The 14,414-nt window shown below is 44.7% G+C and overlaps 1 protein-coding gene across 1 annotated transcript in view; it reads left to right on the top strand.

The window, feature by feature from the left end:
• The window catches only part of LOC144680299 (chorion-specific transcription factor GCMa-like), a 38,833-nt gene that overhangs the window by 19,332 nt on the left and 5,087 nt on the right, over nucleotides 1-14,414 (top strand). The window contains exon 4 of the mRNA XM_078541284.1: nucleotides 8,976-9,088. Within this exon, the coding sequence (XP_078397410.1) occupies nucleotides 8,976-9,088 (113 nt within the window). The remainder of the gene's footprint in view (nucleotides 1-8,975; nucleotides 9,089-14,414) is intronic.

Here is a 14,414-nt window from a genome sequence, read left to right as displayed (position 1 = left end):
AATGGATACAATTTTTATCCCCATTTTTAAAGCATTTTGTCGTTTACCAAACCGGTTGTCTTTGAGAGTTCCAGACCTTTGCTCAGCTCCTGCATACCCATAGTGTTTGCAAATTGTCTCACTTTGGATGGGCTGAGGAAACTGTCCTGAACTGCCCCATTGGAGGTGGCATTGGGGGGGTTTCATGTAAGGAGTGAGGTTTGAATTGTTCTCTGCTGGAGAAGTCTCTCCGATCCATTCCCCCACAGGGCGTTGCTGCTCCCACCTTCCCGGAGCTGGGGTGCGCTGAGCGCTTCACTGCTCCGAGGTTCCTGGGGCTGGAGTGTGCTGGCCTCTTCAAGTTGAGGGCAAAGTTGGGGTGCGCTGGTCTCCTCATTGTCTCCAATATTCTGGAGCTCGGTTGTCTCCTCCTCTAGCTCCCTAGAGCTTTGCTGCTTCTTCTGTTGGTGCCGCCCTTGCCCTTCTTCGTCCAAAGAGCAGCAGCCCTTGTCATCCGTGTCGGATGGGAGACGCCTTTTGCCACTTGTCTGGGAAATGGCTTGGTCCCTTCCTAGCCCCTTTTTCTTTTGAGTCTTCTTCACCAGCTGGCACTCCCCCGTTTGATTGTCTGCTTGTTCTTCCTCCACTGATTGGCTCTGCTGAGGAGTAGGAGGTTCAGGGGCGGTGCAGTTGTTTGGCCGCTTGCTGCCTCAATGTTTCCCTTCGTCTTGCCTCTCTCTCTCTCCTCCTTTGTCCCATTGTGCTCACTAGAGGCCTTGGTGGTTGGAGGTTTGCAAGTGTCCTTGGCCGTAGTGACACTGACCATTTCATCTGCTTGCCCCTCATTGGTTTTTGCCACCTGTGCATAAGTGAGGCAGTGTTTGGGGCAGGTCTTGTAGAGGTGGCCTGCCTCGCCACACAGGTTGCAGCACTTGGTCTGTTTGCAGTCCTTTGTCTGGTGCCCTTTCTGTTTGCAATTCTTGTAGAGGACGGCGCTGCAGTTGGCTGTCACATGACCACTTTGCCGCATGAGCGACAAAGTTTGGGCTGCCCAGCGTAGACAAGGTTGCCATGGCTTCCCCAGATAGCGAAGCTGGGAGGAGGGTGGAGGATGGTTCCCTTACCATCGGTCTTGCGCGTGACCTTGACCTGGTGTTTGCTTGTCCAAATCCAGAAGGTGTTTTTGACCTTGATGCAGTTCCCAACCTTGTCGATGTAACTGGTGAGCACATTGGCGACGGGGACGTGGGGGTTGTAGAGATGCAGAGTCACCACACGGTCCCGTTGCGATGGCAAAGCAAAGAGTGACTCCACCGTGAGGATCCTCATTGGCGGCTGGTCTCTCTTCTCCTTGAACACCTTCAGGAACTTGACGCAGGCAGCAACATTCTTAAAAGTCACATCAAAGTATCCAGTGCTGGGGAAGTCTTGCAGGCAGTAAATCTCCATGGCTTCAAATCCACAGGATTCTAAAAGGATCCTCTTAATGAAGGGGGCATAGTCAATGGGTGTACCTCCTTCACTGTCTTTCACCGCCACCCTAACGGTGTTACGTACCCCTTGGTTCAGGCCTCGACCGGTTTCAGCCATCACCTGTTTAAGTTCCCGATGTTAGGCACTGAAGCCCCTTCAAAGGAGAACAAACATAGAGGAGCCTCCAATACCAAAGGGCAAAAAGGCCAAAGCTTTTGCTGAAACCCCCCAACAAAATAAATGATACCCACAAAAAACAACACTTACACACATGCAGAAGCGACCATGATCATGGTCTCTCCCCTGCCAGGCCTGAGATTTTAATTCTCCACCTGGCTCCCACTCTGACCTTTCTCTCCTTTCCCTTTTGAAATGTTGCAATGAAGCTCAATGCAAGCTTAAGGAACAGCACTTTTCTTTTCACTGGACACTTTACAACCTTCTAGACTCAACTTTGAGTTCAATAATTTTAGATAGGAACCCCTGCCCCTATTTTGTTTTGTTTCTCTTTGCTGCTTTGTTTTTTTTCTGTCATTCATTCCCTTTTTTCACTTTCAGTAAGCAGCTATTCAGCATCCTGCCTCCTCAAGACAAATCCTTTGTTTCTTTACTTGTACCATTATCATTCCCTTTGGCCTTGAAACATGAAACCTTTTGCCATTTAATCTCTCCTGTCTTCCACCCTATCACAGACCTTCCCTTCTGTTCCTCCACCTCCACCCCGAGCCCCCACACATCCCTCTTCACTTGCTCAAAACCTGTTGCATTTCAAACCTTTCCCAGTTCTGATGAAAGGTCGCAGACTTGAAACTTTAACTGTTTCTCCCTCCACAGATGCTGCCTGCCAGACCTGCAGAGTATTTCCAGCATTTTCTGTTTTTATCTTGTCGCATTCCCTCCCACTCTATCTCATTCTTTCTGAACTAATCAGTGTTCTGAATGTTTCTTAGGGTTCCCTGCTTCCTTTAGGCTTTTAAACCATAGGTTTTATATCACTTAAAGACTACTTAATTTCTCTCCTGTTGTCCTCATCATGGTCTTTGGCCTTTCACCTATGTTCCTCAATAAAATAGGAAAGAGGCCCATATGACTTTACGGCACTATAAGTAAAGTCTTATAACTTGTCAGTTAATTAATTTGCCTACATTTTTTTTTAAGTATAATTTTCCTGTAACATTTATAAAACCTGTTTGGCCTGTATTTAACTTGATAGTAAAATCGGCAAGGGAGCACATCAAATGGACTGCAGAGATGCAACCATCTGTTACACAACCCTTCAGGGATAAAAACACGTACACTTTAAAATAGTGACTGATTAAAAATTTTCAAATTGCTCTGGCAGGAGACTTACAAACTCTATGGGCAGAATTTTCCTGTTGTCACGCGGGGGCAGGACCCACACGCCGATGCGTAAAATGACACGTGGTGACGTCAGGCGAGTATCCTGACGTCACCGCGCACCGTCGCGATATCTCATAGGGCAGGCGCACGATGATATCCGATGCGCGCCTGCCATTAATTAATGGGTCACTTAAGGCCATTCAGGCACCAACTGACGGTGATTTGTTGTCGCACGGGCACAACGGGCAGGCGGGTAGGAGGCATTTGTATAAACCTCATCCACAGGCAGGATAAGAGGGCTCAGTGGGGTCACGAGTGTGCTCTGTCAAATATTTAATTTGCAAAGTTATTGATACTTGCCTGTGTGAGCTGCAATACTTCAAAATGCATACCAGCTGCTTGGACTGGACTCACAACCTTCAGGTCAGCACGCTACAGTGAAGAATCGTTTCTGGGCCTGCAGGTTTCAGGAAGCCTTCCCTTAGCCTGGGAATGGGAGCTGAACTTTCCACTGGAGGCACCTCCTCTGAGGAGGAAGGGAGGGCTAGAAGGGGGAGGAGGCCAGGAGTGCACATTCAGCCTCCAGGGGAGCCACCTTTGGGAGTACAGGTGCAGCCACAAGGGGCGCAGGGCCAAGAGGTAGTCCAAGGTGGGACGCAGAAAGGGCCGCAGAAGACGCCACTATCCTGCTGCCAGGGTATACAGGCGGCGAAACAGCTACCTCAATATGTCTGAGGTGCAGTGCTGAAGGAGGCTCCGTTTCTCAAGTGAGACAGTCAACTATATCTGTTAGATGAATGGGCCCTGAGATCTCCCCTAACTGTGTGGGTGGACACCCCATGCCAGCGGCTCCGAAGCTCACAGCTGCCCTCAACTTCTATAAACCTTCCAGGGGTTTGTGGGAGATTTTTGCGGTGTCTCCCAATCAGCTGTCCACACTTGTGTCAAGCAGGTTACAGATGCTCTGTTCAGGTGTGCATTGACCTTCATCCTCTACCATTGGGACCAGGCAAACCAGACACAGTGAGCCAGAGGCTTCGCGGCCATTGCTGGCTTCCCCCACGTTCAGGGTGCTATAGGCTGTACACGTGTGGCCATCAAGGCGCCAGTGGGTGAGCCCAGTGCCTTTGTCAACAGGAAGGGCTTCCACTCCATGAACGTGCAGATAGCGTGTGATCACAGGATGCTGATTCTACAAGTCTGTGCAAGGCACCCAGGCAGCTCCCACGACGCCTCCATCCTCAGGCACTCCCAGGTGCCGGGGTCTTTAGTGCTCCAGCCGGGCTGGATGAATGGCTGCTGGGTGACAAGGTCTATCCCCTCAGAAGGTGGCTCATGATGCCTCTCCGCCATCCAAGAACAGAATCTGAGCAGCAGTACAATAGGAGCCACACCTCCACAAGGGCTGTGGTGGAGAGAACCATTGGTCTTCTCAAGATGCGCTTCTGATGGCTGGACCATTCAGGGGGCGCACTCTAGTACCCCCCCAGATCGTGTGTCACTGATAGTGGTTTCATGCTGTGCTCTCCACAATCTGACGCTGGAAAGGGGGGCTGTGCTATTTATGAATCTTTACCTGCATTTCAGTTCACTTATTATTCAAAGTCTTATTCCTTTGATGGTGGCCCATCCACCAGCAATGGAAAAGAAGGCCAAGCTCCCAAGTCACTGTATAATTGGAAAAGAGAGCAGATCTCAGTCAGGCCAAACAGCAAAGTCTTCCAATGTATTCTAGTACATCAATGAAGCGTCTTACAATATACCCCAGTACATCAGTGAAATGTCTTACAATATATTCAGCAAAGGTTATCTTGCTAGGCAGACATTGAGGGGAATTTTTGGTGTAAATATTGGGCAGAATTTTACACTGGCAAACTGTTTTTGCCTTATCTGGCTCCGACGCAATTACAATTAAAATTTAAAGAGCTGGCGGTGTGCACAGGAGGCACATGCGATTCATTGGTGGAACCCTGCCATCAGCTGACAGTGCTCCTGCTACAGGTGGGCTACAAAAGAGTCTCCAGGTCAAACAGGGAGGCTCTGAATCACGGCCAAAGCTTTCCTGCCCAAGTCCATTGCCATTAAAATAAGATTTATTGAGAGCACAAAGGTGGCAGTCTTTTCAAATTTAAATTTCACTTGTAAATATTTCACATTACATTGGTTTCATTTTGTTCATGTTTGCACCATCTTATTTGTTGAAACTAGCTTAGTCAGAGAGCTAAATGTACTGGCACATCTCATTGTTGGCACGAGTTGATGGTCACAGGGGACTTAGGGACATTACCTTTATTTTGGAAGAAAGGATGTTGTGTTTTTTTTGACTCTTTATTGAATGTTCATGTTAGTGTCCAGTGTTATACTCACCACCTGTGGGACGTGGCTGAACTTGTAGGCTCAGCTGGCCCTCCCTTCCGTGAATTGTAAAGGACATAGTCCGAGATCACTCTCAGCAGGGATTATTGAAATGTTGCAGGTGAACGCTAAGTCCTATAAGGACTCTGTCAGCCAAATCCCTGAGATGAACCCACATTTGGTCAGTATGACATCGCCCTTTAGGCCTCTCATTTTCTTACCGTGACTGACTGTCTCCACCAGCCCTGCACCACACCCAGGATACCAGGCTCTTCCCATTTCACAGCATCATGCCCCAGGCCCCATGCTCTGTCCACCCTTGAATCTCTCTTTGACTTCTCCATGCACCCAAACCCCAACTTTTCAACCCCCAACCCCACACCGCCCCACCCTCCCCCAGCCCTGAGCCTTTCCGGTCCTGAGCCTCCGTGCGAGCTGCCATTCTCCTCCTGCTCTCCTCCCTTGTGCCACACAGTTCAACAAGGAAAATTGCTGACCTCAGACACAATTGTACAAAGCCACCTGGTGCACTCCACCTTTAAACAAACATGAACTGAGTGCTACGAGATTCTCGTGCGCCCTGACTTTACCTTGAAGGTAGGACTTAATTTTAAAAAGTTTTACACTAATGAGTATTCATGGTATGCATTATATGCATGGTATGCATGGTATTAAAAGTATGAACCCGCCACAGGACAGCGTGAGGCCTGACATGCTTCAAACAAGCTACTGACTTAATTTCTGTATCTCAACCCACCATTGCAAAATCAAAATTTCCATCTCGCTTAATTCAGTCACCCCACATGGTCTTGTGGGCTTCAGAAAATCTCCTCAGTTGCCTGAAATAATGGTGGAGGATATTTTTCATATGCCAGGATTTATTGTGCAATTTTAGACATGTTTCATTCTCGTTCCTGTTCCGTTTTGTCCTTTTTACTTTTTTGATGGTTTTTATTTTCACTGAGTACTTATTTATGCTGAGTATTCATTACATCGATAGAAATCGACTTGAACAATTTGTTTTGTTCATTCATAGGATGTGAGTGTTGATGGCAATGCAAGCATTTATTGCCCACCTGCAATTGGCCTTGAGATGGTGGTAGTGAGCCACCGTCATAAACTGCTGCAGGCTACATGATGTAGGTACGCCCACACCGCTGTTAGGTAGGAAGTTGTAGGATGTTGACCCACCAATGATGATGGAACAACAATACATTTTCAAGACAGAAAGTTGTGCAACATGGAGGGGAACTTGCAGTTGTGGTGTTCCCAGGCGCCTGTTGCATTTTCTCCTTTCAGGCAGTAGAGGTTGGGATTTGGAAGGTGCTTTTGAAAAAGCATTGGTGAGTTGCTGCGGTGCACCTTGTGGATGGTGCACATTGCAGCCACAGTGATAGCTTTTTCGTGGATGGTTTTGTGCTTCTTCAGTGTTGTTGGAGCTGCACTCATTCACACAAATGGAGAGTATTTCACCAAACTCCTGACTTGTGCCTTGTAGATGGTGAAAACTCTCTGGGGAATCAGGTGGTAAGTTACTCATTGCAGAATTCCCAGCCTCTGACTTGCTTTTGTAGCCACGGTATTTGTGTGGCTGGTCCAATTCATTTACCTTTTAATGATGATCCCCAAGATATTGATGGTGGAGGATTCAGCAACTGTAATGTTGTTGAATGTCAAGGAAAAGGGGTTAGATTCTCTCTTGCTGGGGATGGCCTAACTGGCACTTGTGTGTCACGAATGTTACTTGCCACTTATCAGCCCATTGTTCAGATCTTGCTGCATGTGGCAGTATCTGAGGAGTTGGGAATGGCACTGAACACTATATAATCATCAGCAAACACCCATAGTTCTAACCTTATGATGGAGCGAAGGTCATTTGATGAAGCAGCTGAAAGTGGTTGGGCCTAGGACACTACCCTGAGGAACTCCTGTAGTGATGTCCTGGAGCTGAGATGATTGACCACCAACAACCACAACCATTTTTCTTTGCTAGGTATGACTCAAGCCAGAGGAGAGATTTCCCCCTGATCCCCATTAAATTCAATTTTACTTGGGCCTCCTGATGCCACATTGGTCAAGTGCTGCCTTGATGTCAAGGGCAGTTACTCTCATTTTCGCTGAGAATGGCCTTAAACTGATATGAATTGAAACTGTTGGAGATAGAAGGGTGATTCAGCATGAGCGGTAAGTGCTGGCTCCCTCACGTATTGTGGGCAGCAACACTTCCTTACCTGTACCCTTGACACCATTAGCACCCCCAGTAAACAAAACTCACAAAAACCCAAAATAAATTAATGTCAATGTTAAGCAGATTTTAAAAAAACCTCATACCTCATGCTGATGCTCTCTTCAAGATACCACTTTAAAGATAGAATGAATGATATTGAGTCCAGAAAATTGAACGGAAGGGATTCTTCATTTTTGTATTCAGTGACAGTGTAGCTCTACTGCCTCATACTTCCAAATTTTCAAGTTCATAAAATCATGTAATAAGCCACAAGTTGGTCATGGTCATAGCCGGTTGAAAATATGTAGATCATATCAGAGAAATTTTCCATCAGCCTTTCAAAAGGCTACTTGAAGTAAGCAGACATTAAGTCTGTCAACCAGGTATCTGAAGTGGTTTTTTTTTCAAACCTGTCACCCCTTTAGGGGCATCCAAATCATATTAATGGGAAATCCACAGAGAGATCTTCTACTTGCCTGACATAGAATGAACACTTTCCCTATATATTCAGGGGGGACTGATCCAGTTCTAATCTTTCAGCACCAGGCGTTGTTGTAACACCCCTAGGATAGTTATTAAGTCAATCGCTGCATGGCTGACAAGTGTAGATTTGAGTTCTCACTCGGTAAATAGTTGGAACAGGAATTCAAGAATGGGATGTTGAGCAGCACAACTTATCACATTGCTGTTTGTGGGAGTTTGCTTTGTTCAACTTGGCTGCTGCACTTACTACAATGATAACACTTTAAAAGTATTTCATTGGTTGTAAAGTACTTTGAGACATCCATTGGTTGTGATAAGTGCTGTATAAATACAGCCCCTTGATTCTTTTCCCAGCTGTACACATTCTAGTTGGAAAACATGCAAGTGGTTTGAGGTTTGAAAGGCTCCACCAGATGCATTTAGTTCTCTGTGCATTTTGTATATTTTTAAAAATCTCTCCCATCCCAGAATTTGTGCTTTTCCCCACTTCAAGCTTAAGCAGATGATGCCTTCTCCCTTGTTCTCTGCCAAAGTCTTTCGTTTTCATTCCCTCTGTCAGTAGATGTGTCTCTTGTTTGACAGGTCTCATAGTGGTCCAGACAAAATTGAAAACTCACTAGTGGGCGGCTCTGATCTTCCCGTCAGCAGCAGAGCTGTGGCTTATGCCGCTGCCTGTCTACATTTCAAATGACTATTTTTTTACCTTTTTCCATCAGCTGCAGTGGGAACTCCCTTTCCTGGCTGTAGTGTGGATCAATCATTGGACTGAGTAGGGAGGCCTGGTGGGGTGGGGTGGGGGGTTGCTGGTTGAAGCGAAACCACGCTTCCTTTGTTATATTGAACTGATGGCACGCCCTTTGAGCTCTGCCTTCAGTTTAGTGCTTCCAAGTGGGACCTTACTGGTCGGAAATTGGCTGCTGCATTTTCTACATTACAACCATGACTACTTGGCTTTACTTGGCTGTAAAGCACTTTAGGATGACCCAGGTGCGTGAATGACACTATATAAATGTAACACTTTTTCATTCTATTGGAATGTCATATTGTGGATAATTATATAATGTGCTATAAGTAAAGCAAAAGAAAAAAGTTTTCAAGCACCTCTTTTCCATTACAGAGAAATGTTGTCCAAGCTGTGGTGCACCCTTGAATCTCATGCCTTGCCGAGGTCATGGGGGATATCCTGTTACCAACTTCTGGAGGCATGAAGGAAAATGCATATTTTTTCAGGTTGGTTTTTCTTCCTTTTTAAAACATGTTGACCTGCACGCATCATCAGGTGCTACAAATATACACATCTTTCCTGAAGGAAATTTGAATTGTTGCTTTTTTGAAGTTTTGTTTAGAAAGCAATAGGAAGGATTTCAATGGCATGTGTAATTACAGGCAAAGAAGATAACAACAACTGGACACGGTGTTGGGAGTGAGGTTGTTCATTTGAATATGGTTTTTAATAATTTTGTTTAAAGTCAAAATGGTTAAAAATACTGAAGTGAATGCCAGACATTTTACGGACAGCGTTAATCTGTTTTTTTAAAACACTCTTACAATTCAATAAAAAAAATGTTTCCATAGGTACAATTTGCAATCATTAAACCAGTTGTGTGGGTTGGGGGAAGTTGGGAGGGAGGGGGGTGAATAATTTTCAGTGCAAAGGCAATATGAAAAATAAAGTACTATCTAAAAAAAGTTTAAAAAATGTTTTAAAGAAGTATTTTTGCAAAGCAGGAATGTTCTTTCAATTTTGTTTCCATAAAGTGACATTTACCCTTGATTTTAAAAAGGCATATTCTACATTTATCACCATTCATAAAAGAGTCTAGTTTACTTTCTAGGCCAACTCTTTATAAAATATCCCATTAGGGCATTATATTTTATCGCACTGCTGGCTAAATGCACTGGCACCCTGTGATTGTTTTAGTTTTGTTAATGAGAATAAACAATAGAAAGATCCACTAACAAGTTTGTATACCTCCAGCAAGTTTTAAATCAGTGCCTGATTTCCTTCGTTTATCACCAGTCATTGAGAAAATTACCATCTAGAACATAGTTGTAAATTTCAATGTTGACTACTTCATATACAGCAATATAAACACAAATCCTGCAAGCTGGCAGGATTTGTACAGATGTACAGATCAAAGTGCAAAGACCATAACAAAGTTGAGAAAGTCAATTTTTTCCTACTGGTTTCTCCTCACTTGGAGGCAAAAGTTTTATCAAATTTATTAATTTGCAACTTTTGCTCACCATAATAATCTAGGAATTTAGCGTAAACTAGGTCACCTTAAAGGAACAAGTCACTTGCAACACAGTACTAACTTTGTGGTGCATCGCACATGTATAATGGTCTGTCTTACTGGTAGCAATGCCACACTGGAATTTGTTCTTAAAGTTCCCACTGCTCTGTCCACTATATAAGGTGAATGGTAAAACCATAGTAAGTTGTAGCAATGAAACAGCGTGGCTTGATCGAATAGAACCAACAGCACATCCACATCTGGATTTAGGGACATTTTTCTGTAGTGAAAAATAATTCACATCCTTACTTTTCTAAAAAAAGAACTATGTTTGCAGCCTTGCTGAGTTATCCACTATCCAATAGCAGTTGTCAACAAATCAGTGGCAATTCTAAGGATCTCATCACTAAGATAATGGGCAAACAGCTGAAGCTCAAAGCCCCACCTTTACCTGAAATCAGCAGAGTTTTTTAAACCCGTAAAGGCTGTTGTGAGGAATGTATTGAACTGTCTGAAATAGCTGGTGCCCTTAATATTATAAACAGCACCATAGCTCTAGACCAGATAGAGGCAGCTGTTTGTGATAAGCATGGACACTAAGAGGTGAGGACTGTACGAATAAATTCATAGCCTAAGTCAAAATAAATTCAGTGTGAATAAACCCTAAATATCGATTACAAAATTGCCAAATAAGTAAATGGCTGTTAGTTTCCTCAGAGCTGCTGCCATGGTTTGCACATGTGAAAGAGGTTTTTGCCACACTTCTGAAGTTACAAGGATGGAGCAGGAACACTTGCAAAAATTCCCAGCCATGTTTAAAATTTTATTCATGACAGGATGCAACATATTTAGTCAGTGTAGGCCATTAGACAGAAAGTAGTAGACTTGAGCCTCACTCTGGGATTTGAGTACATAATCTAGGATGGTTCTGAGAAAGTTTTGCAATCTTGGAGGCGTCATCCTTTGGATGTGACATTAAACTGAGGCCTCATTTGCCTGTTGCAACTGGATAGTAAAGAGTCAAGGGCACAAACTCAAAAAGTAGGAATGTTTCCCAATGGCCTGGACAACTTTCTTCTCTTAATCAACTCTATCAAAATAATCAATTGGCCATCTTTCTACTGTTCGTAAGATCTTGCTATGTTCAAAATGGATTGTCATATTTGCATATGTAAGTCACTGAACACTAAGTCACAGTAATTAATTATAAATTAAGTTCTTTAAAATTTTCTGAGAGGTGAGGAGATAAAGTCCTTTTTAATAAGAATTTGATTTCACCTTTCAGTTACTTAATTTCTACTGTTTGTGATGGAGTTGCTAATATAACCTTAGATGGTTCTAGTGGACTTATCTGTACATATCTGATTTATGCAGTATGTCTGATGTAACCTGTTAAGTCAAGTTTGACAAACTGTAGCATTGGTCACGGTATGCCAATTAATCCAGTGTAACACACAACGTTTGTTGGTTGGGAGCAACAGACAGGTGGGGGGGGGTCTTCAATGGTGTGGGCCAAATTTGGTGTTATTTCAGCCTCTGCACAACAAAGGTCCTTGAAGTCTTTCAGGACATCCTGGCTGGTCAGGAATAAAAGTTTATGTTTTGGATGGTCCCTCTGATCTGTGGACTCTAGGCATGGTTCTTGGCTACTGGAGAGACTGTAGTCATACTTTGGTACATGCTTAACACTTGTTTATTAGTACTACATCTAAACAGGTTAGTGTAGGAATGTTGCTCCTGGGCATGGTGTTCCAACCTCTCTCTCTCTCTCAAGAATCTAACATATGACTGACTGATGTCAGTGATACATCATCTATGTCTTACGTTAGCATATCTGTTCTGTTAAGCCTTTATATTCCACCTCCCCCCAAAGTATACTATCTACTTTTTGACAACAATATGAAACAATAGGCCAGAATTTTCTGCTCCCGTTGGCAGTGGGTGTCATGGCGGGCGTGAGCAGGCAATATGGCGAGGAAGCCAAAAATCAGTTTTAGGCCATCATTGAACCAGTTTCTGATCATCTGCTCCACCCGTCAATGGCGGGCCACGTTTCCCACTGCTGCACATTGGGAACCTAATTTCATTACTTTATCATCTTATTACAAGCCCTGGCTTGCCAGTATCATTCCGTGGATCAACCAGGCACCCATACCGATGTGTTTCACAATTGCACATAAGCGGCATGCACCTGTTGAGCTACACTTTGCTTGGGACTTCGAGGTTTGTTTGCCTGTCTTGCTTCGGGCAGCACTCGCAGTCATCAGTGCCAGGCTTTGCAGGCAGTACATCACTTTTAGGGAGGGCTCATGGGCAGATCTCTACCTACCCGATCAGCCATAAAGTGGGAATGGCTTTTCAATGGGGAAGGGCTGTCCCAAGGTGTGTGGTGAGGGCACATGTTGACCTGTGTAAGTGGCCTCAAGATGGTGAGCACTGAGGAAGCAGTCTCCAGAGGAGATGAGGCCAGATCAAGATGCAAGGGTGTGAGAGAGAGAGAGAGAGAGTGGTGATGTCCCTTGAGCTGGCAGTGAGTGAGGTGCCTGTGAAAGTGTGATGGCCTTGTGAGTATGTGAGTTTAGAGTGCTGAGATGGTTGCTTTACAATGGCGGCATGGGTGAAATCATTCATCCTCCATCTGCACTGGATGGCCAACCTCTCCTATGCAGCGTTGGCACTGATCACCACTGCCACTACTTCCCAAGCCGGAGTGGTGAGATTGCTGGACCTCCTGCACCCAGAGCGGGGGTGGAGGACATCACAGCGGGCCTCCAAAAAGCATTCCAGTGATGGGTCACTGAATTCTTCTTGGCTTTCAGGGCCATGTCTTCACTGGAACAGTCCTGGGCTGCAAGCATTGAGCAGTGTGCGCGCAGCTGCACTTTAGATATGGCACTTTGAATGAGGTAAACGGCGAGATAATGGCGAGATGAGCAATTCAGAGGCTGCCCGCCAGCAAGATGGCGTGTTTCCTGTGGCTGCATAATTAACGAGGTGGGAAGCGGGTGATACGGTGCAAAACCTGCCATTGCGACCGGCAGGTAAAACATCGCCTTTCACAGCCATTTCTTCACTTAGTGCAAATTTGGGACAATTCTATGTCTAACTATTTGCACTGCATTTCTGTAACTCCCTTTTCACAACTACAGATTCTACCCAAATCCACGCCTACTCTTCCCCCTCCCCAGGTCACAGTCCTGTGGGATTCAGTCTCCCACAGTATTCTCAGCCCTTAGGGAAGACGCCTTGGAGACATGTGGGATTTTTCTTTGTCTTGGAGGACATCATCATCAGCAGAATGGGGCAGCAATTTAGCAGCATGGCTGGTAAGCAGAGTGTAGGTTTCAGGACTACTGAACTGCAAGGACAGTGAGTCATTTGTAATGAAAGATGGATCCAAGAGACAGTGAAAGGTATCAACCTTTGGATGCCCTGGGACTTAGAAGAGAAGAAGTCAGGATTCTCTGAGAAGCTTCCCGCTCCCTTGACGAACACAGAGGACCTTCAGAAGATGGATGATCTTCAACTCCAGTGAAGACTCTCACAGCTGTATTACTCAAATTATCGAAGCTGGAAAAGGTATTGAAGATTTGAGATTCCAATGAATCTCTAGGACAAAGGGAGAAAGAAAACGACAAAATTCTAGAAAGCCTTTCAGGAATAGAGGGAGAGGTGTTTTCCAGAAGGACTATCCATTTTCAGTAGGCAGTGTAAGACAGCCAAATCTTTCTCTGTGTGAGCGTGCACCACTCTGGGCAATAGGAAAAATTACTGAGGATATGGAGACAAGACAGTACCATCTCCTGCAATGGAACAAATTTCAACAACAAAATGAAGATGAATTTTCTGTAGATGAATAATTCAGAGACAAGTTTGTTGTATGGGATTGTAAAGCTTTAGAAGGGCTAAAGATTCTGTCACAGCTTGTGCTGATATATAGCACTAGAGGGAAGGTGATTTTCAGCGGGGACTGACGTATGGGCTTCAATTGACTTTTACTCCTGGAAGCATCCCCCATGAACTCTAACATGGAATCAGACAAGACATTCTCCCTGGAAGACACTTAATGGACAACCAGTGATAGACTAGGTATTACATTGATAAGTTTAGTAGAATAAAGATCTGAATGCTGCTCAGCTATTAGAAACACAGCTTCTCAAAAAAGGCATCAAAGACTTCATGTATCAATTGGAAAGACTGACCAACCTCTAGGACCTCATCCTCAACAGACTGCAACGGCTTCTTCTTCATCACTTTTTTCTGCAAAGATCCAGCTTAGGTCCAGCAGGTCTTCATGCAGATAGTCACCAGTGCCTTCT

The sequence above is a fragment of the Cetorhinus maximus genome, chromosome 5, assembly GCF_964194155.1.
Source record: "Cetorhinus maximus chromosome 5, sCetMax3.hap1.1, whole genome shotgun sequence".
Lineage (NCBI taxonomy): Eukaryota > Metazoa > Chordata > Chondrichthyes > Lamniformes > Cetorhinidae > Cetorhinus > Cetorhinus maximus.
Note: the sequence above shows the minus strand (reverse complement) of the source record. Positions and strands in the feature narration are given on the sequence as shown.